The sequence below is a fragment of the Salmo trutta genome, chromosome 15 (assembly GCF_901001165.1).
Source record: "Salmo trutta chromosome 15, fSalTru1.1, whole genome shotgun sequence".
NCBI classification, from domain to species: domain Eukaryota; kingdom Metazoa; phylum Chordata; class Actinopteri; order Salmoniformes; family Salmonidae; genus Salmo; species Salmo trutta.
Genome location: NC_042971.1, coordinates 32778047 through 32801085, shown reverse-complemented (window position 1 = coordinate 32801085; position 23039 = coordinate 32778047). Strand labels below are relative to the sequence as shown.

The 23039-nt window shown below is 40.0% G+C and overlaps 2 protein-coding genes across 5 annotated transcripts; both read left to right on the top strand.

Moving 5' to 3' along the window:
* The first annotated feature begins 2177 nt into the window (after nucleotides 1-2177).
* LOC115148830 (protein FAM114A2) lies at nucleotides 2178-18792 on the top strand. Of its 2 annotated transcripts, XM_029691088.1 has the most exons (14): nucleotides 2178-2319; nucleotides 2811-3086; nucleotides 3245-3344; nucleotides 3497-3598; nucleotides 4822-4925; nucleotides 5028-5162; nucleotides 5266-5424; nucleotides 5732-5855; nucleotides 6071-6156; nucleotides 6452-6547; nucleotides 6666-6805; nucleotides 16299-16371; nucleotides 17780-17833; nucleotides 17957-18792. In XM_029691088.1, the coding sequence occupies exons 2-14, from the start codon at nucleotides 2823-2825 to the stop codon at nucleotides 18056-18058; spliced, it is 1539 nt and encodes a 512-aa protein (XP_029546948.1). In that variant the 5' UTR covers nucleotides 2178-2319; nucleotides 2811-2822; the 3' UTR covers nucleotides 18059-18792. The 2 variants fall into 2 exon arrangements, with proteins under 2 accessions (XP_029546948.1, XP_029546949.1); XM_029691089.1 differs by lacking the exons at nucleotides 16299-16371; nucleotides 17780-17833; nucleotides 17957-18792 and adding an exon at nucleotides 11455-11498 and having other exon boundaries at nucleotides 2179-2319.
* Nucleotides 18793-19019: 227 nt separating this feature from the next.
* Nucleotides 19020-22691, top strand: LOC115148832 (CCR4-NOT transcription complex subunit 8). 3 transcript variants are annotated; one of them, XM_029691090.1, is made up of 7 exons: nucleotides 19020-19143; nucleotides 19915-20116; nucleotides 20247-20440; nucleotides 20610-20771; nucleotides 20929-21073; nucleotides 21420-21530; nucleotides 21766-22691. In XM_029691090.1, exons 2-7 carry the CDS (start codon nucleotides 20000-20002, stop codon nucleotides 21892-21894), a joined length of 858 nt encoding a protein of 285 aa, XP_029546950.1. In that variant the 5' UTR covers nucleotides 19020-19143; nucleotides 19915-19999; the 3' UTR covers nucleotides 21895-22691. The 3 variants fall into 3 exon arrangements, with proteins under 3 accessions (XP_029546950.1, XP_029546951.1, XP_029546952.1); XM_029691091.1 differs by having other exon boundaries at nucleotides 19021-19143; nucleotides 19938-20116; XM_029691092.1 differs by having other exon boundaries at nucleotides 19049-19143; nucleotides 19919-20116.
* Nucleotides 22692-23039: the final 348 nt, after the last annotated feature.

Below are 23039 nucleotides of genomic sequence, written 5' to 3'. Positions count from 1 at the left end.
AAATGTATAGCCTAAGGATTGCATGGTGATAGTGAATGTGTCTGTTAAACCGGCAAACTGGGAACTCTGGCGAAAAACCGAGGACGAATCAAAAACCGTGGAAGACTGAAGTCTGAAGTGGAAGTCAGAGATTGCAGAGTTCCGAGTTGTTTTGAATGTGCCACTAGAGACCTAGGCTACCTCTTATTACTGAATAGGGCTACCTCCAACAAAGAAGCCCTTGTGTCCATATTGATTTGAGAAAGAGGCATACATACACAGTAATGGTGGCTGGCTGCAAATAAACAAGCCTAATAATTTTTGTTTGAGGTGATATGACTATTTTAGCTAAATCGACAAATGATTACTCTGGCAATTAAAAATATGTTTTACAAAATCATATACATGTAGACGTTTCTAAGGCATTCATGGTGAGATCTTTAATAATAAACTAAAGAAACACTTAAACTAACATGTGAAAGTGTAAGGAGAGGGAGCTGAAGACAGGAGGAGAAATGGAAGTGAATGAGGGTGAAGTATCGCAGGTGGTAGATATGGTGAAGTTTTCGGAGACTGAGGTATGCACCGAGGATCAGAAATAAGATGAGTCTGTGATAGTAGGAGCGAAGTTTATGGAAAAAGTGGACTCTTGCCTTTTGGCTGATCCATTTGTGGTTTCACGTGGGTGTAAAAAGAGTTGGGTAATGTGGAATCGGTGAGGGTAACCAGAAGTGGTCTATTGATAATTGTTTGTGTTTCTGTTGGTCAGAGGGAGAATGCGCTCGGGGGGGTAAAACGAATGGGGGCAACAAAAGTGTATTGTTTCGCACTCAAGAAAAGGGCACCAATGAAAGGAGTGATTACTGGGGAAGCGGTAATATAAAAGTTGACCAGCTGAGGGGAACGATTCCCGGTGTATGTGATGCTCGTCGTTTGATGCGACACAGACAGGGTGGCGAGAGTAGGGAGTTTTGATGTTGATTCTTTGCCCGTCAAAGTGAAGTTAGAATATATAAGTTATCCTGTACGAGCGTATGTGCCGAATACATTACGACGTTACAGGTGTCAAGCTTATGGACGTGTGGCAGCAGTGTGTAGGAGGGAGGGTCCAAGGTGTGAAAAATGTGCAGAAGGGCATGAGACAAAGGAATGTGTAGTATTGGGGAAAGTAGTGGAACGTGTTAATTGTAAGGGTGCCAATGGAGCTGGGGATCAGAAATGTCCCGTGCGAGAGAGGCAGGTTGAGGTTTCCAGGGTTAGAATAGTGCAGAAGTTGTCATATGCTGAGGCAGTGAAGAAAGTAGAGGAAGATGGGTTGAGGGGGAGGAGTGGTGAGAGTACTAGAGATATACCAGTACAGAGGGATAGGCCAAAAAGTGATCTACGTTTCAGTAAGATTGGATTTTTAGCATTTATAGAAATGGTTATCAACTGTACTGCAGGGATGGAAGGGAGGGTGCAGAAAATTGAGGTTGTGGTGACAGCTTTGGAGAGGTATTTGGGTGTGCAAGACTTGACATCAGAAGAGTTACAGGGTGTGTTAAATGGTGACGTCCCATACTTTCATGATGATGGCACGAGATAGGAATAAATATATTTAATTAGTGGAGTAGGGTGGTGTTAATTTTATATAATTTAGAAATTAGTGAGTGTAGTGTTAGATGGTAGGGTATTTATTTAGTACATTTTTATTTTTCAAGCAAAGTATAAGGGAGTTGTACTCCAGTCTAGTAGGTGGTAGTAATGCAACAAATTGGATGTCATTGGCCGGTAAACGTCATATAAGAAGAAGAAGACAGTCCATGTTAATTCATGGCTGTATTTTATGGCGATAGGAACACATTAGGTGACTTGGTGATAGGTATCAGTAGTTTCATGAGGCTTAATTCTGGCACGAATCACCTCCCATACTACACGATCTACAGCCGACAGTGATGCTGAGCGGGCATGTGACCGTGCAGCGCGCATGCATTTCGACCTATCACACTCACAGCCGCCTACACGCCTACGTTCTATATGGAACACGATCTACTAACGACATACCGCTGTTAAGCCGACGTCGGTGAGGTGTACAGTATGTGTGAGCAGTAGAACTACTCCAACAATGGTTTTGGACCTAAAAGCAACTGGGAACTAATGTTAGTGTAATGTTCACTCCAGGTCAGCAGGTGGCGTTGTGTACTGTTTTTACCACTATAAGTACATGTTTATGCAGTAGAAGAAGAGATCCCTCACCGTAACAAATTATCGTGTGACGTGGCTAATCGGGGGTTTTGTAGCTATACCTTGCAAGATAACGAAGAAAATCAAGACTATTACACGAAATCTGGGATACAATTGGTTAGTAACGTCAGTAGATGGCATCAAAACCATGTGGCTTCTTTCTTAGACATTTGTCTATCACCTAGAAGACTTGGGAGCAATGACTTTAGCATAGCAAGCTAACAGCTAGTTAAGGGAAAGTGCAACAATGTCTAGCCATTGATGTGCTGTCACGGATGTTTTTTGGACACAGTTACGTTTGGCTCAGACAACTGTTATTTTAGCTAAACACTAACTATGAAAGTCTGAGTATCAGTCTCTAATCTCTGTAATTTAGTTTATCTAGGTAGCTAGATTTCATCTGCAAGAATAGCCTGTCACTGGACTTCTCTTGCCCCAGGGTGCGACCGGACTCAATTTGAGTAACGCCTGGGGCAATGTGAACTTCTATTGTACATCCCACTTGTTTTGACTTATTGATTGGATATAAATTATTTTAAAAGCTGTTTATGGTTTCAATGAAACATTACACAAGAAATTCTTATTTTCTTTTAATCCAATAACAACAGGTATGTGTTAAGATGTCAGACAGCGAAGCCCCTGGTGACCCTGCTGGGAGTTCAGAGGTCGCAGAGACAGAGGCCCCACCACTGCAGACCCCCACTGTGACGCCACCAGACAGTGCTCTACAGGCACAACCTGGAGAGAGCACCACATATAACTCCACAGATGTCCCCCCAACCAGGAACGGAAGGAAGACCAGGAAGAGACCAGATCCAAAACCTCCAGTTGAAGTCCACAAGACTCAGGAGGAGAAACCTAAAGTAGATGGAGAGCCAGCCAAGGTAAGACATGCATGGATACAGCAGAGTGAAAGATTCAACAAGCTTAACTTCTAACCTTGGGGCCTGGATATGGTTTAGTTTTTTTTTTATAGCAGTATAGGGTACAAATGGTAGTTAGGTACAAATGTTTTCTCCCTCCATCTCTCTCTCTCCTCCAGACATCCAGTGAGTCAACAGTAGTCCAGGGAGGATGGGGCTACTGGGGGAGCTGGGGAAAGTCCATAATGTCAACGGCCTCAGCCACTGTGGCCACTGTAGGTGAGGAGAACCAAAAATTGTGTGTTCTGTTTGTGGCCATTTTGTGTTCTCATTATGGTGTTATGTTAAACAATATGTTTGCCCTTTCAGTGAGCATATGTAAACTTAAAAATATCTAAAAATACATTTTATTATGTTTGTTTCATTCTAAGGTCAAGGGATCACCCAGGCTATTGAGAAGGCAGAGACTTCTCTGGGAATCCCCAGCCCCACAGAGCTGTCTGCACAGATTGGAGAGGAGGACAAACAAGAGGGTAATGATGGCATACATTGGTCATCAACATGATCAACACATGAGTCATCACTCTAGATTTAGCATCAGCCGTGATAAGCCTTAGTATATTTAGGATGTGTTTGTTGTGGAGATGTAAAGTGCTTCACTGTTGTAGCTATGCACATTAAGTTGATGTCTGAGATGTACAGTGGGGTCTGAAATTATTGACACCCTTGATTAAGATGAGCAAAAATGACTATAAAATATTAAATAGCTATATTGTATGCTACATTTTTTTTGTAAATATGTAATTGTATACTAATACAATTTCTCAGAAAGAGATTTTGACCTCTAACAAAGTTAGAGGTCAAAATGTACATCCCTGTTTTCAATATCCTTCAATAGCTCACCTTGCGAGGATAATGGCACTGAGCCTTTTTCTTAAATGTTTCATGAGTTGGAGAACGCATTGTGAGGGATCTTTGACCATTCCTCCATATAGAATCCTTTTAGATCCTTGATATCCTTTGACTGCACTTATGCGCTGCCCTCTTCAATTCAATCCACAAGTTTTCAATGGGTTTCAAGTCTGGAGACTGAGATGGCCATTGCAAAATGTAGATTTTTGTGGCCAATTAACAATTTCTTTGTGGATTTTGGTGTGCTTAGGTTTATTGTCTTGCTGGAAGATCCACTTGCGACCAAGTTTCAGCCTCATTGCAGAGGCAACCAGGACATTTTAGCCAAGACAATAACCCCAAGCACACATCAAAATCCAAAAGGAAATGATTATTTGGCCAGAAAATCAACATTTGCACTGGCCATCTCAGTCTCTGGACTTGAAACCCATTGAAAACCTGTGGTTTGAACTGAAGAATGTAGTTCATAAGCACAGACGAAATATATCAAGGATCTGGAAGGATTCTGTATGTAGGAATGGTCTAAGATCCCTCCAAATGTGTTCTCCAACTCATGAAACATTTTACAAAAAGGCTGTGCTGTTACCCTCGCAAGATGAAGTATTGAAAACAGGAGTGTCGATAATTTTGACCCATAACTTTTTGAGAAGGAAAAAAAGTATTACTTCTTAAACATAATCTCTTCCTCTGAGCAATTGTATTAGTATCAAATAATATAATTTCAGCAACAAAAAAATTGCAAAGAGTATAGCTGAGTATTTGAAATATTTACTTTATACAGACTTTTTGCTCATCTTTATCAAAGGTGTCAATTATTTTGGACCCACTGTATTTTTACTTCTAGGTGAACCCAGTAATGAGACTGCTAAAGGGGAAGGAGATGGTGCATTGGCTATGGGAAGCGCCATTGGAATGTTCTCATCCCTCAGCAGTGTTGTTCAAAGCACCGTAAGAAACAATGCTTCTTTGCTTTTTTTGGTGATTACCATCATATGTTGTTTATGGGCAAAAGTGACTTGGTTACTGACTAAATTAATATCTATATTTCAGGGTAAAACGGTCCTAATAGGGGGTTTAGATGCCTTGGAGTTCATAGGCAAGAAGACCATGGATGTCATAGCAGAGGGAGATCCAGGGTACAAGAAAACAAAGGGTCTGATGAACAGGACTAACACTCTTTCTCAGGTGAATATTGTTGAATGGATGTCAGAGAAGCCACCCCCAGTGTTGGGCTTACACCTTATTGGTGTTGGAAAGATTCAATTCAAGGTTTTTGTTTTGGCTGAAGGTCTTACGGGAGGCTAAGGAGAGAGAGGAGCAGGAAACAGCCAAGGAGATGTCCTCCGACACAGAAAATAAGGCCCATTACGGAATGCTGTTCGATGAATTCCAGGGCCTATCCCATCTGGAAGCTCTGGAGATTCTCTCCAGGGAGAGTGAGTCAAAGGTAATAATGAGCAAGTTCCACATTTTACTTTGTACAAAGAAACAAGTAAACAGCCTCTCAAAACATGATTGATTGTACACCGTGCACAGCCTACCATTGAAATCAGTACAACTTTTTGCTAGCTTTTAACGAAGGCCGATAAGTAAGCTTATTAAATATCAGTGATACTATCAAGAGCAGTGTGCGGTTTCCTTTTTCCTTCAACCTCTTGAGATATAAAAATGGATCCATGCCACTTTAAAATCCTCCTGGCTCCTTTTAGTAGATCCTATCTATGACTGAATCAGTTGTCTGTTGTGTGGTGTAGGTAAAGTCTGTTCTGACCACTCTGTCTGGAGAGGAGCTGGACCAACTTAAAGAGGACCTGGAGCTCATAAAGGAACCCTTCTCTCTGGTGGAGTTTGATGAGGAGGAGGTGAATGAAAAGAAAGGTAGCCTATCGTCACAGAACTGTCACACAAAGTCTACTATCACAATGTTACATTTACGTTCTTTTAGTACTCACAACAGAAACAAAATACTTTTGGTTTATGCTTTTCTTCTGTGGGTGATAAGCCAACTGAAAAACATCCAATGTGTTATCTTGTTTTTGTGATAATACAATGAACAAAATCAATACATTTTCTTTATTCATATTTATTTTCAGATGAAGATGGCGCTGAGTTTCTGAGGGAATTAACAGGGGCCCTGGATGGACTACACATATCCACAAAAGCTGACAAACTTGGCAAGGTTGGCACAATACATTTCCCTTTTGATTTCATTTAAAGCCAGAGATCTTTCTGTCTCATGCTAGTGGTCCAATATTATAGCAGTGTTTGTTGCTATCTTCTGAAGAGTTTTGGTAGAACTGAGTTTTAAATGGACTGAGTTCACTACTCGTCTTTGCGTTTTCTGCGTATTTGTGCCTGCAGCAATTTTTATATTCTATATATTTCTGCATTCATTGCAATTCAGGCAGCAGCTCTTCTCCAGTTGATAGATCACTAATCTCTAACCTATTTTCTCTCTGCAAACCACTTATCAGGTGAGTAAGAATGCATGTGACCAGATTGCCCAAATGACCAAACTCATAAAGGAAGAAGGGAATGAAGAGGAAGTGGCAAAAACCTATACTGTTGAGGTATGAAAAAATAAAATAAAAATGTGTATCAAGGTCATTATCTGACTGTGACTATTGGAATGGAGCTTTACTCCTTTCTGTTGTAACTACTGATGTGAGAGTTGTTGATTCCTCTCAGGATGTCCACTCGTCGGCCATCAGAAACCTGGCTGAGCTCACAGCCAGATCCATAGAGCAGTTCCACAAAGTGGCCGAGATGATCCTGTTCTGTACCAGCCAGGAGGTCACCACTCTGGAGCAGGCCAAAATCCTCTCGCAGTAAGTTCCAACACACGATCAGCCATCTACAGTGTTACATTACGAGTCATAGATACAGCCTTCAGAAAGTATTCACACCCCTTGACTTTTTCAGCCGGAATTTAAAATTGATTAACCTATTGAGGACAGACGTTCTGCTAGCGGAACCCCGTTTTGCTAGCGGAACCCCGTTCCGCCAGCGGAACCCCGTTCCGCTAGCAGCCAATCCCATCGCACGGTGCGAAATACAAAACCAACTAAAATACCACAATTCAATTTTCTCAAACAATCAACTATTTTACACCATTTTAAAGATAAGACTCTCGTTAATCTAACCACATTGCCCGATTTCAAAAAGGCTTTACAGCGAAAGCAAAACATTAGATTATGTTAAGGGAGTACATAGACACAAATAATCACACAGCCATTTTCCAAGCAAGCATATATGTCACATAAACCCAAACCACAGCTAAATGCAGCACTAACCTTTGATGATCTTCATCAGATGACACTCCTAGGACATTATGTTATACAATACATGCATGTTTTGTTCAATCAAGTTCATATTTATATCAAAAAACAGCTTTTTACATTAGCATGTGATGTTCAGAACTAGCATACCCACCACAAACTTCCGGTGAATTGACTAAATTACTCATGATAAACGTTCACAAAATACATCATTATTTGAAGAATTATAGATACAGAACTCCTTTATGCAATCGCGGTGTCAGATTTTAAAATAGCTTTTCGGCGAAAGCACGAGTACATAGCTCGGCCATCACAGGCTAGCTAATTTGACACCCACCAAGTGTGGGGCTCACTAAACTCAGAATTACTAGTAGAAAAATTGGATTACCTTTGCTGTTCTTCGTCAGAATGCACTCCCAGGACTTCTACTTCAACAACAAATGTTGTTTTGGTTCCAAATAATCCATAGTTATATTCAAATAGCTCCGTTTTGTTCGTGAGTTCAGGTCACTATCCGAAGGGTGACGCGCGAGCGCATTTCGTGACAAAAATGTTCAAAATATTCCATTACCGTACTTAGAAGCATTTCAAACGCTGTTTAAAATCAATTTTTATGCAATTTTTCTCGTAAAATAGCGATAATATTCCAACCGGGCAACGTTGTATTCATTCAAAGACTGAAAGAAAAAAAATTGAGTAGTCTCGTGAACGCGCATCTGTCTCACTGTCCTCAGGCTGACCACTTACAAATTCTGCTGCTGTTCTTTGCCCAGAGACAGCAGACACCCCATTCCACTTTCTGGCGGCTTTAGAGAGCCAATGGAAGCCTTAGAAAATGTCACGTTACAGCACAGATGCTGTATTTTCGATAGAGATGCCACAGAAGGACAACAAATTGTCAGACAGGGCACTTCCTGTATGGAATCTTCTCAGGTTTTGGCCTGCCATATGAGTTCTGTTATACTCAGACACCATTCAAACAGTTTTAGAAACTTTGGAGTGTTTTCTATCCAAATCTACTAATTATATGCATATTCTCATTTGTGGGCAGGAGTAGTAACCAGATTAAATCGGGTACATTTTCTATCCGGCCGTGAAAATACTGCCCCCTATCCCAAATAAGTTACATTTTGATGTTGTCACTGGCCTACACACAATATCCCATAATGTCAAAGTGAAATTATGTTTTTAGAAATGTTTACAAATTAATTAAACGTTATCATCTGAAATGTCTTGTGTCAATAAGGATTCAATCCCTTTTTTATGGAAAGCCTAAATAAATTCAGGAGTTAAAATGTGCTTAACCAGTCACATAAGTTGCATGGACTCACACGGTGTACAATAATAGTGTTTAACATGATTTTTAAATGACTACCTTATCTCTTTACCCCACACATACAATTATCTGTAAGGTCACTCAGTTGAGCAGTGAATTTCCAACAGATTCAACCACAAAGACCAGAGCGGTTTTCCATTGCCTCGCAAATAAGGGCACCTATTGGTAGATGGGTAAAAATAAAACAAAGCAGACATTGAATATCCCTTTGAGCATGGTGAAGTTATTAATTACACTTTGGATGGTGTATCAATACACCCAGTCACTACAAAGATACAGGCATCCTTCCTAACTCAGTTGTCGGAGAGGAAGGAAACCGCTCAGGGATTTCACCATGAGGCCAATGGTAACTTTAAAACAGTTAAAGAATATAATGGCTATGATGGGAGAAAGTTACTCTACAATACTAACCTAAATGACCGAGTGAAAAGAAGTAAGCCTGTACAGAATAAAAATATTCCAAAAAAAGCAACACGTTTCCAGGCATTAAAGTAATACTGAAAAAAAATGTGGCAAAGAAAGTAACTTTGTCCTGAATACACCACCTTATGTTTGGGGCAAATCCAATGCATCACTGAGAACCACTAAATATATTCAAGCATGGTGGTGGCTGCATCATGTTATGGGTATGTTTGTCATTGGCAAGGACTAGGGATTTAAAAAAAAAAATTGGATGAAAGAACAATAGAGCTGAACACGGGCAAAATCCTAAAGGAAAACCTTGTTCAGTCTGCTTTCCAACAGACACTGGAAGACAAATTCACCTTTCAGCAGGACAATACCCTAAAACACAAGGCCAAATATACACTCTAGTTGCTTAGCAATATGACATTGAATGTTCCTGAGTTGCCTAGTTAGTTTTGACTTAAATCTGCTTGAAAATCTGTGGCAAGACTTGCTGTTAAAGATGATCAACAGCCAACTTGACAGAAATGAATATATATATATATTTTTTTAAGACTAATGTGCAAATGTTGTACAATCCATGTGTGCAAAGCTCTTAGAGACTTACCCAGAAAGATTTACAGCTGTAATCACTGCCAAAGGTGATTCTAACATGTATTTACTCAGATGTGGGAATACTTATGTAAATGAGAGATTTCTGTATTTATGTTTCAATACATTTGCAAAATTTTCTAAAAACATGTTTTCACTTTGTCATTATGGGGTATTGTACAGAGATGGGTGAGGGAAAAATTATATTTAATCCATTTTGAATTCAGGCTGTAACACAACAAAATGTGGAATACGTCAAAGGGTATGAATCCTTTCTGAAGGCACCGCATAACTCTGGTTCACACCTCCGTAACCTGCAGACGTAATGTGTATTGATATCCTCATTGTTATCAATTAATGTTATCAATGTTGTCTCTACCTTCTTGCCCTTTGTGCTGTTGTCTGTGCCCAATAATATTTTTACCATGTTTTGTTCTGCTACCATGTTGTGTTTCTACCATGTTGTTGCCATGTTGTATTTCTACAATGCTGTGTTGTCATATGTTGCTGTCTTGCTATGTTGTTTTAGGTCTCTCTTTATGTTGTGTTGTCTCTTGTCATGATGTGTGTTTTGCCCTACCGTTCAAAAGTTTGGGGTCACTTAGAAATGTCCTTGTTTTTGAAAGATTTTTTTTTTTTTAAATGGCCATTAAAATAACATAACATTTATCAGAAATACAGTGTACAGTTGTGGCCAGAAGTTGAGAATGACACACATATTAATTTTCACAAAGTCTGCTGCCTCAGTGTCTTTAGATATTTTTGTCAGATGTTACTATGGAATACTGAAGTATAATTACAAGCATTTCATAAGTGTCAAAGGCTTTTATTGACAATTACATGAAGTTGATGCAAAGAGTCAGTATTTGCAGTGTTGACCCTTCTTTTTCAAGACCTCTGCAATCCGCCCTGGCATGCTGTCAATTAACTTCTGGACAACATCCTGACTGATGGCAGCCCATTCTTGCATAATCAATGCTTGGAGTTTGTCAGAATTTGTGGGTTTTTGTTTGTCTACCTGCCTCTTGAGGATTGACCACAAGTTCTCAATGGGATTAAGGTCTGGGGAGTTTCCTGGCCATGGACCCAAATATCAATGTTTTGTTCCCCGAGCCACTTAGTTATCACTTTTGCCTTATGGAAAGGTGCTCCATCATGCTGGAAAAGGCATTGTTCATCACCAAACTGTTCCTGGATGGTTGGGAGAAGTTGCTCGCGGAGGATGTGTTGGTACCATTCTTTATTCATGGCTGTGTTCTTAGGCAAAATTGTGAGTGAGCCCACTCCCTTGGCTGAGAAGTAACCCCACACATGAATGGTCTCAGGATGCTTTACTGTTGGCATGACACAGAACTGATGGTAGCGCTCACCTTGTCTTCTCCGGACAAGCTTTTTTTCCAGATGCCCCAAACAATCGGAAAGGGGATTCATCGGAGAAAATGACTTTACCCCAGTCCTCAGCAGTCCAATCCCTGTACCTTTTGCAGAATATCAGTCTGTCCCTGATGTTTTTCCTGGAGAGAAGTGGCTTCTTTGCTGCCCTTCTTGACACCAGGCCATCCTCCAAAAGTCTTCACCTCACTGTGCGTGCAGATGCACTCACACCTGCCTCCTGCCATTCCTGAGCAACCTTTGTACTGGTGGTGCTCCGATCCCGCAGCTGAATCAACTTTAGGAGACGGTCCTGGCGCTTGCTGGACTTTCTTGGGCGCCCTGAAGCCTTCTTCACAACAATTGAACCGCTCTCCTTGAAGTTTGTGATGATCTGATAAATGGTTGATTTAGGTGCAATCTTACTGGCAGAAATATCCTTGCCTGTAAGCCCTTTTTGTGCAAAGCAATGATGACGACACGTGTTTGCTTGCAGGTAACCCTGGCTGACAGAGGAAGAACAATGATTCCAAGCACCACCCTCCTTTTGAAGCTTCCAGTCTGTTATTCGAACTCAATCAGCATGACAGAGTGATCTCCAGCCTTGTCCTTGTCAACACTCACACCTGTGTTAATGAGAGAATCACTGACATGATGTCAGCTGGTCCTTTTGTGGCAGGGCTGAAATGCAGTAGAAATGTTTTTTGGGGGATTCAGTTAATTTGCATGGCAAAGAGGGACTTTGCAATTCATCTCATAACATTCTGGAGTATATGCAAATTGCCATCATACAAACTGGGGCAGCAGACTTTGTGAAAATTAATATTTGTCATTCTCAAAACTTTTGGCCACGACTGTAGATATTGTTAATGTTGTAAATTACTGTTGTGGCTGGAAACGGCAGATTTATTTAAAAATGGAGTATCTACATAGGCGTACAGAGGCCCATCATCAGCAACCATCACTCCTGTGTTCCAATGGCACGTAGTGTTCGCTAATCCAAGTTTATCATTTTTAAAAGGCTGATTGATCATTAGAAAAACCCTTTTGCAATTATGTTAGCACAGCTGAAAACTGTTGTTCTGATTTAAAGAAGCAATAAAACTGTCCTTCTTTAGACTAATTGAGTATCTGGAGCATCAGCATTTGTGGGTTCGATTACAGGCTCAAAATGGCCAGAAACAAAGTACTTTCTTCTGAAACTCGTCAGTCTATTCTTGTTCTGAGAAATGAAGGCTATTCCATGCGAGAAATTGCCAAGAAACTGAAGATCTCGTACAACGCTGAGTACTATTCCCTTCACAGAATAGCTCTAACCAGAATAGAAGAGGAGTGGGAGGCCCCGATGCCCAACTGAGCAAGAGGACAAGTACATTAGTGTCTAGTTTGAGAAACAGATGCCTCAAGTCCTCAACTGGCAGCTTCATTAAATAGTACCCGCAAAACACCAGTCTCAACGTCAACAGTGAAGAGGCGACTCTGGGATGCTGGCCTTCTGGGTAGAGTTCCTCTGTCCAGTGTCTGTTTTGCCCATCTTAATCTTTTCTTTTTAATTGGCCAGTTTGAGATATGGCTTTTTCTTTGAAACTTTGCCTAGTAGGCCAGTATCCCGGAGTCGCCTCTTCACTGTTGACGTTGAGACTGGTGTTTTGCACGTACTATTTACTGAAGCTGCCATTTGAGGACTTGTGAGGCATCTGTTTTTCAAACTAGACACTCTTAATGTACTTGTCCACTTGTTTAGTTGTGTATTGGGGCCTCCCACTCCTCTTTCTATTCTGGTTACAGCCAGTTAGCGCTGTATTGTGAAGGGAGTTGTACACAGCGTTGTACGAGATCTTCAGTTTCTTGGCAATTCTTCGCATGGAATAGCCTTCATTTCTCAGAACAAGAATAGTCTGAGTTTCAGAAGAAAGTACTTTGTTTTCTAACGCTCAATTAGCCTTTTAAAATTATACACTTGGATTAGCTAACACAACGTGCCATTGAAACACAGGAGTGATGGTTGCTGATAATGGGCCTACATAGATATTCCATAAAAAATCTGCCATTTCCAGCTACGATTGTAAATGACTGTCTTCACTGTATTTCTGATCAATTTTGTTATTTTAATGGGGGAAAAAATGATTTTCTTTCAAAAACAAGGACATTTCTAAGTGACCCCCAAACTTTTGAAAAGTTGTGTGTGTTGTATATAAATAATACACATATACACACACAGTTGAAGTTCGGAAGTTTACATACACTTAGGTTGGAGTCATTAAAACTCGTTTTTCAACCACTCCACAAATTTCTTGTTAACAAACTATAATTTTGGTAAGTCGGTTAGGACATCTACTTTGTGCATTTTTCCAACAATTGTTTACAGACAGATTATTTCACTTATAATTCACTGTATCACAATTCCAGTGGGTCAGAAGTTTACATACACTAAGTTGACTGTGCCTTTAACCCCTGTGCGGGACGGACATCCAGCGAAAAATCCTATCGCCATTAGCATAACAAAATGTAATAATTTTTTTCCCCCATTTTTTTTTTTCCCAAATTATATCGTTTTATAGATACACCTCTCCTGAATCGAACCACGTTGTCCGATTTCAAAAAGGCTTTACAGCAAAAGCAAAACATTAGATTATGTTAGAGGAGTATATCGTAAAAGTAGCCACATAGCCATTTTCCGACCAACCACATGCATCACAAATAACCAAAAAACAGCTAAATGCAGCACTAACCTTTTACAAACTTCATCAGATGACACACCTAGGACATCATGTTACACAATGCATGCATTCTTTTGTTCGATAAAGTTCATATTTATATATAAAACAGCATTTTACATCGGCACGTAACGTTGACTAACTATTTTCCCTCAAATGCATCCGGTGAAACAGTGCTACAATTTACTAAATTACTATTCGAAAACATTTTTAAAATGTAATATTGTCATTCTAAGATTTATAGATAGATGAATATCTCTTGAAAGCACCTGTAATGCCAGATTTCAAAATAACTTTACTGGGTAATCAGACTTTGCGATTAAAGGGGATGCGATACTCAGAACAATAGGCTAGCAATAGCAATAGGCTAGCCATCTTGGAACAATCGCATATCAAATCTAGTCTTGTATACTATTGTCAATAATCCCTTACCTTTGATTATCTTCATCCTTAGGCACTTCCAGGAATCCCAGGTCCACAACAAATGTATTTTCGTTCGAAAAAGTTCATCCTTTATGTTCCATTAGCTTGTTGTTGTTAGCGCGTTCTGAAGGCTGAACCAAAAGTTTCGACGTGCGCGGGGCTACTCTTTCAACAAAATGCATTTTTTTCTTATTTAGATTCGTTCAAACGTTGTATAACAAATCTGTAGGGCCTTTTTCAATGAGAGCTCCAATAAGATTCGAGGGGGACGATTGCATTGTGTTTGAAAACGTTTCGAAAGGGGAGGGTAACCAGGGGCGCCGGCGTCATAATGGTGATGGCCCTCTCCATGTGACCACGTTCCACAACGTGTCATTGTGTCAGTTTTCACAGTAGGAGACTCAAATCACTTTGTAAAGACTGGGGACATCTAGTGGAAGCAATAGGAAGTGCTCAATGAACCATAGCTCACGGTGTGATTAATAGGCAAGGTGATGAAGTTGAGTCCGCAATTCAGAATTCCACTTCCTGTTTCGATCTGTCTCGGGCTTTTGACTGCCATATGAGTTCTGTTATACTCACAGACACCATTCAAACAGTTTTAGAAACTTTAGGGTGTTTTCTATCTACAAGTATTAATTATATGCATATCCTAGCTTCTGAGTTTGAGTAGGAGGCCGTTTAAAATGTGCACAATTTTTTTTCAAAAATCGCTGTAGCGCCCCCTATCCTAGGGGAACGACAAGAGGTTAAACAGCTTGGTAAATTCCAGAAAATGATGTCATGACTTTACAAGCTTCTGATTGACATAATTTGAGTCAATTGGAGGTGTACCTGTGGATGAATTTCAAGGCATACCTTCAAACTCAGTGCCTCTTTTTGCTTGACATCATGGGGAAATCAGCCAAGATCTCAGAAAAAATTTGTAGACCTCCACAAGTCTGGTTCATCCCTGGGAGCAATTTCCAAACGCCTGAAGGTACCACGTTCATCTGTACAAACAATAGTACGCAAGTATAAACACCATGGGACCACATAGCCATCCTACCGCTCAGGAAGGAGACACGTTCTGTCTCCTAGAGATGAATGTACTTTGGTGTGAGAAGTGCAAATCAATCCCAGAACAACAGCAAAGGACCTTGTGAAGATGCTGGAGGAAACGGGTACAAAAGTATCTATAGCCACAGTAAAACGAGTCCTATCTCGACATGACCTGAAAGGCCGCTCAGCAAGGAAGAAGCCACTGCTCCAAAACCGCCATAAAAAAGCCAGACTACGGTTTGCAACTGGAGAAATGTCCTCTGGTCTGATGTATCAAAAATGGAACTGTTTGGCCATAATGACCATCGTTATGTTTGGAGGAAAAAGGGGGAGGCTTGCAAGCCAAAGAACACCATCCCAACCGTGATGCACGGGGGTGGCAGCATCATGTTGTGGGGGTGCTTTGGTGCAGGAGGGACTGGTGCACTTCACAAAATAGATGGCATCATGAGGATGGAAAATTATGTGGATATATTGAAGCAACATCTGAAGACATCGGTCAGGAAGTTAAAGCTTGGTCACAAATGGGTCTTCCAAATGGACAATGACCCCAAGCATACTTCCAAAGTTGTGGCAAAATGGCATAAGGACAACAAAGTCAAGGTATTGGAGTGGCCATCACAAAGCCCTGACCTCAATCCTATAGAAAATTTGTGGGCAGAACTGAAAAAGCGTGTGCGAGCAAGAATGCCTACAAACCTGACTCAGTTACACCAGCTCTGTCTGGAGGAATGGGACAAAATTCACCCAACTTATTGTGGGAAGCTTGTGGAAGGCTACCTGAAACGTTTGACCCAAGTTAAATCATTTATTGGTAATACTCAATTAGTATTTGGTAGCATGTAAACTTCTGGCCCACTGGGAATGTGATGGAAAAAAATAAAAGCTGAAATAAATATTTCTCTCCAATTATTCTGACATTTCATATTCTTATGTATTTGGTTAAGGTGTATGTAAACGTCTGACTTTATGTATGCATGTTTTATTTTTTTTATTTTTATCCCAAGCCCCCGTCCCCACAGGAGGCCTTTTGGTAGGCCGTCATTGTAAATAAGAATTTGTTCTTAACTGACTTGCCTAGTTAAATAAAGGTTATAAAAATATAAATATCCTAGTACGTGATTATGCTCTAACTCAACATTTTGTACTCCCCTTACAGAATAACAATTGTTTTGTGTAAAGAGATATCACTACTTTCCAAGAAGTTCACCTCCTGTTTAACTACAATAGGGGTAAGATGGTAATTCTTTACGAACCTATATCACAAAGTATATTTAGCCTATCTCTTAGCTTACACTCTTCGAAGCTACATTCACAGAACTCGGCTTCAGATGTTAATATTCAAGGTCTTGCACAGCAACTTTTCATCATGGAACTTGTGTACTGCATCACTATGACAACTAATAAATTGTATTTTGAGTTTCACAAAGTAATCAACCTTACTTTAAAGCAGTGGTATTCAAAGTCGTGGTCATGACCCCTAGTGCGTCGCGGGGGAATTGAAGTGTGGTCCCTAAAATAAATGAAAAGATTATTGTATGGGACAATATACAAATGTGTTTGGGAATGATAAGTTGATTTAATGAGATGAAAATGTAATTATTTGAAGGTTATTTGTTGATTTTTAAAAATGACAGATTTTAAGGTTGTCCTGAGATTTGGAGAGGGGTTGGGAAAAAGTGGAAGTCAAATTTCAGCTGGACCTTGTGTGCCATTGGCCAATAAAGTGATCTTCAACAAAAAATATGGTGGTGGATCTTGATTTTATGGGGCTATTTTGCTTCCACTTGTCTTGGGGCCCTTAAGGTCAATGGCATCATGAACTTGACCCAGTACCAGGATATTTTATCCAAGACAATAACCCCAAGCACACATCAAAATCCACAAAGAAATGGTTAATTGGCCACAAAATCAACATTTTGCAATGGCCATCTCATTCTCTGGACTTGAAACCTATTGAAAACCTGTTGGCTAAATTGAAGAGGGCAGAGTATAAGCACAAATTAAGCATATCAAGAATCTGGAAGAATTATGTATGGAGAAATGGTCTAAGATCCCTCCCAATGTGTTCTCCAACTCAAACATTTTAGAAAAAGGCTCAGTGCCGTTATCCTTGCAAGGTGCGGTATTGAAAACGAGTGTCAATTTTGACCCTTACCTATTTGACAAACTTGTTAAACAAAATCTCTTTCTCGGAGCAATTGTATTAGTATAATGTAAAGTAAGAGTACAGATTGTTGTACTTTTTTGAGAAAGATAAGTTAAGAGAGATGAGAATTTTATTAATTGAAGGTTACTTGTTGATGTAAAAATCTAAAATATACAGATTTTAAGGTTGTAATCAGATTTGGGTAGGGGTGTGGTCCCAGAAATGATGGCATAAGAAATTGGGTCCCTGCTGAAAAAGTTTAAAAACCACTACTTTAAAGAGCTTCAATCCATTAAAAAATTAGTTGCAGGGTGGTCGGTAACAAGTTGATGCAATCTTTCCATGCTGCAATGCTGACATTAATAATTCTAATGGAGATTCCTTTAGTTAATTAGACCCATAGAGTAGTGTAAATCAGTCTGAATATGTGTATAAGATTCCTGGTTCACTGAGTCCAGAGACTAATAAGAGCAAAACATTTTGTTTTGCAGTCAAATAAAAAGGGAGATGTCCTCAATCCACTCATAACAGGAGTATTCTTGGAGGTTTGTATTATTGTGCATCGCTGCATATCACATAATTCTGTCTTAAACCTGAACATTGTGTGTGTGATGTACAAATGTGGTGCATTGTTTAAGTATCTACAGTATGTATCTCCTTTTCTTTAGGCTTCCAACAGTGCATCGTACATCCAGGATGCCTTCCAGCTCCTCATGCCTGTATTGGAGGTGTCCCACATTCAAAGGAGTGCTGACTCCAGCCAACAGTGACCGTATCCCTCTCTCTGCTGTGCTAGCAAGGGACACTGACAAACAAAAGCATTGACATGTCATTGCTGTTTTAAAAACATTTACTTCCTCAGCTTTCATTCATATTTAGTTTGAAGCTTAAACTAAATTGTCATGCCTCAGAAAAAATGCACCTTTGATAGTGTTTACTCGTCGTGGGGTATTGTAATGCTTTTGCTGTTGTGTAGCACAGTAGATAGACCAATGCACATTATTTGAGGAGTCGAGCTGACGTGTTTGAATGACACTGACATCTGCATTTTTCACGTGTCCATGTCTCTATTTAACAATTACTATGATTCAATTCATTATTCATAACACCAGGATTCAGGATAACCGCAAGTACTTATCTGTAATACAGACACCTGTATACTTTGTTGAGTGTGATATCGCTTTGCCATACCTCCCTATTTATCTGCAGATGTAATGTATGAACAGAATATTAGTAATTGAATGAATGAACTATTTTTGTGTTTTAATGTGAAAAGTGGTAACTTGTGTCTTGGAACTATATCAGGTTTTCCTTAGACATTTGGAGCTATATAACCGTCAGGTATTTTATGCTTTCCAAATCAAAGTAATGTCTTAAACAAAATCCTATTACAGCTTTGTATTTGTTATTGTGGAATACCAAAGCCCAAATGAAGATTTGAATAAATATGACACTTTGTAAAGCATTTAGTATGTAAAAACCTTTGCAAAGCCAATGAACTGGATAATTGGGTCTTTATTGTGCTGAAAACTTACTGTACATGGGGGTCATGACGACAAACCACATTGGCAACAATACATTTCAAAACTATAGATATGTAGCTAGCTATAATAATGTAATGCATTTTTTGGGGGGAAATGGCTGTATATGCTCCGCGCTTTTTAGCGACTACAATCAGGCTATTTGGGTCAGAGCTTCAAGTGAGAGTGAAGGTGCGCTTTTTTTCTTCACTGCGCCTGCGTAGATGTTTCTTTGACTTCCGATAACAACTAGTAAGCCAACGTTATCCAGTAACGTTAGCTATCAAGTACTATCAGTAGCCCCAGCAGAAGTACAAGATCATACGACGGATCAGGTAAACATTGTTATTTGTGGTTTATACGGTTCATAGTAGTCTAGCTAATACCATAATATGTGAGTCCAGCAAATTACCCAAGTGAGTTGGCTAGCTATCCTGCCGTTTTCCAGCTAACGTTAGCTTGTCATCTTCATACTAACCAAACGAACCAACGCTAGCAAACTGAGAACGTTAGTTAGCCATTTCGCTAGCTAGTCTAAACTAATTCGACTAGTTACTGTTGAATGTGTTATGGAAGATTGCAGCGATGTGACAAGTTCGTAATTGGATATCACCAAATTGGGAGAAAAGGGGGGTAAAATAAATAAAATGTTATGGAATATTGACGAGGTAGTTAACATTAACCTCCAGTGTGGCTAGATAAAATGTTATCTACCATTAACATACTATGTTTCCCCCTGTAACTGAGTTAGCTGTTATCATTGTGGTAGTTAGCTAGCAACCTAGCTTGTCCGTCATTTCATTGTTGCGAGCTAGCTAGTTAACCAAGTGTTTGTACAAGAAACGCTCACAATTTGCAGAAAACAAAGTGGAGTCGTTTATCCAGCCAAGCTCGCTTGCTCTTGAACTACCAGCTAGCTAACATCCCTCATATCGCAGTGATGATATCCCGGCCAGTCAGGTTTTGATTTAAGCGCCCAGCCATGAAGTGGGTTTGATGTTGAATCCAGCTACTGCACACAGTTTTAACTAGCTATCATTTTGCATATGAAATGTAATGGTTGATTAGCGGAATGGCCTACATTAATTTAAACCTCTTGTTCCCAGAAAGTTTTTTTTTTCTTCACCAGACTGCTCCCTGAAGGTGCTGCAGAATTATCGGTGTTTTCAGTCCTTTCCTCAACCTGCAAAAATGCCAGCCGCACTTGCAGATACCAGTCAGATTATCTGTGAGGTCTGGGCAAGCAATGTGGAGGAGGAAATGAGGAAAATCCGACAGATAATTCAAAGCTACAACTCCATTGCCATGGTAATCTATCGTGTCAAATATGCCTATACCCTATTTATAATTTATGCATAGTAGGTCTGGGAAGGTTTTGATATTTATTGCATTGAAACATTTTTTCAGTCATTTAATGATGTCCTCCTTATTCCACCAGGACACAGAATTCCCCGGAGTAGTAGTTCGACCCATTGGCGAGTTTCGCAGCACAGTAGATTACCAGTACCAGCTCTTGAGGTGCAATGTGGACCTTCTGAAAATCATCCAATTGGGACTGTCGTTTATGAATGAGGATGGAGACTATCCTCCTGGAACAACAACATGGCAGTTCAATTTCAAATTTAATTTAACGTGGGTGTTATTCCTTACATCCGTTTTACAATACAGCATAGCCAGTGATGAAATTAAAACTAGCATGCTTATGCTTATTTGGGTAGGATTTGTTGCCTCATTAGAAGACTTGAGTAATAGTTTGTTTTGCTCCTTTCTGGAAAAAAGACTGATGTTCTTTTGTAAACAGAGAGGATATGTACTCCCAGGACTCAATAGACCTACTCCAAAACTCCGGCCTCCAATTCAAAAAGCACGAGGAAGAGGGGATCGACACACTCTACTTTGCTGAGCTCCTGATGACATCTGGTTTAGTGCTGTGTGAAAATGTCAAGTGGCTCTCCTTTCACAGGTAGGGATGTGTGGAGAAATGTCAGTGGGCCTAGGCCCTAGTTTTTCCTGGTGACCAGGTTAAACTCTGGGCCCAAGTTATTAAAACTCACAACAGTGCCTCAATTGTCATTTGAGAAATGTTATAATGATCTACCTGCTGTTCTTCTCATTTGCAGCGGGTATGATTTTGGCTACTTGGTGAAGCTCTTAACGGACACTCGCCTACCCGAGGAGGAACATGAGTTCTTCCAGATCCTCAATCTCTTCTTCCCTGCAATCTATGATGTGAAATATCTGATGAAAAGCTGTAAGAACTTAAAGGTAGAGACACATTCCTGGTCATTTGCTTATTCATTATGTTATGGTATTAGCAAAGCCAATGAAAGCACTGTTGGCTGTAAAGTGTGTCCGACAGTTTGAATCTGAGTCTCATGCATGCCTCAACTTTGTTGGCATGCTTAGCTTGATTAGCTAATGCAAGTCTTCGGGTCTCAGACAAGGTTACTCATCACACAAGCATGGCTCACTGAACCGCTTCAGCTACACAACCAATGGTGACCTATTGGTAAAGAAATGTGACTGACATGAAATGTCATTTGACTTCCCCAAAGGCTGAGGTAGAGCATATGGCTCCAGTTGGCTGACTGTTATCTGTGTGTTTGTTCAGGGAGGACTCCAGGAGGTGGCTGACCAGCTGGAACTGAAGAGGATTGGGAGACAGCACCAGGCTGGTTCCGATTCACTGCTCACAGGGATGGCATTCTTTAGGATGAAAGAGGTACCTATTCTATTCCTAATGTCTCCTATCTTCCATGACATTTTCAACATTTTGCTTACACCTGTCAAGTCTTTTCAAATCAGTGGTCAGGAAGGAAAATAACCTTTTTAAGATTGACAGTCCCAGTTCAAGGTGTAGAAACTATCCTTGATGATGGGGACGTGCATCTTGGGAGAAACTGAGTCTGACGATGTTTCTGTTACTTGAAACTTCTGAAGTAAGTTGTCTTTTGCAGCTTTTCTTTGAAGACAACATTGATGATGCAAAGTATTGTGGGCGATTGTATGGATTGGGCTCTGGGTCCACTCAAAATCAGAACGGCATCTCAAGCTCTTCCCAAGAGGAAACTAACAACAAGCACTGACCGACCACGAGGCCATCAAGTGGAAGACTCACTTGTTTTATCCCATCCGGTAGATGTTTCTCTTCTCCCCTCACTCCCAGAAGAAAACATGAGATTAATTTCTGTATCGAACTTCACCAGCTGCAAAAAGGGCATTGGTTACCACAGACTCTCCTCTTGAAACCATTTTGTTCTGTCATAGTTGATTTTACTGCGTATTGTCACCATTCAAATTCCCTATTGTACCACCATTGAGCCTTTCTAGCGCCCATCTCACAGGTCAAGTATTTGGAAACCTTTTATCTGTGTGTTACAGCATTGCAGTAACTACCATTATTTTAAAAGCATGGGACCAGCTCTTGTATTGTACTGCAAATGATAAGTGTAGCATTTAAGTGCTCAACGTCAATTCCCTGCACTCCTGCTTTTCATAACGACAAACTTTATTTAGACCCAAATGTAACTCAAGCATCGGTAGGTATTGTTCCCAAATCATTTCAGTGTTGGATACATGCTTGTAGGGATTGGACACTTAAAAAAAAAAAAAATTATGCTGGACAGGTATGTAAACTAAAATGTAAAATTTCACTGCAGCCAACCTGTTTTAACATTTTTCCTTTCAGGAAGGAGATTTTTAGGTGGGTACCAGGTTGGTCTGCGTATGAACTTGTTACAGGGGCACCCTGCAGTTCTGTGTAACATTTGCTTTTAATTTGTTCACTGCTCAGTTTAAACAGATGTTTTTGGTTGCTATTGTTTTTACAACATACATTGTTTGAAACAGTTGTATATTAAAACATTTTCTATTTTCAATGTGACATTTTTAGTATTTTGTCATGTCTTGTTTTAAGGCATGCCCTAAAATGTATTTCCTATATTTAGGCATGCCTTACTGAATCAATTGTCCCTGTTTAAGGTTGAATTGGGTTACATAGTTGGGCTACATTCTGTCACGTAACATAGCTACTTGACGTTTCATCCATATTGTATCCTCTTCATTATTGTGCCTAGGCTAGCATACATTTCTTCTTCCCAGACCAAGCTTTAGCTGTTAAAAACTGACAGAGCAAGACCTGCATCTGATTTAAAAAGGGTCTAAGTTGACTTGGACAGGTTCATTTCCACCCTGAGGTAGTTGGATCCTCTGCATAATTAAGGCTTTTCCA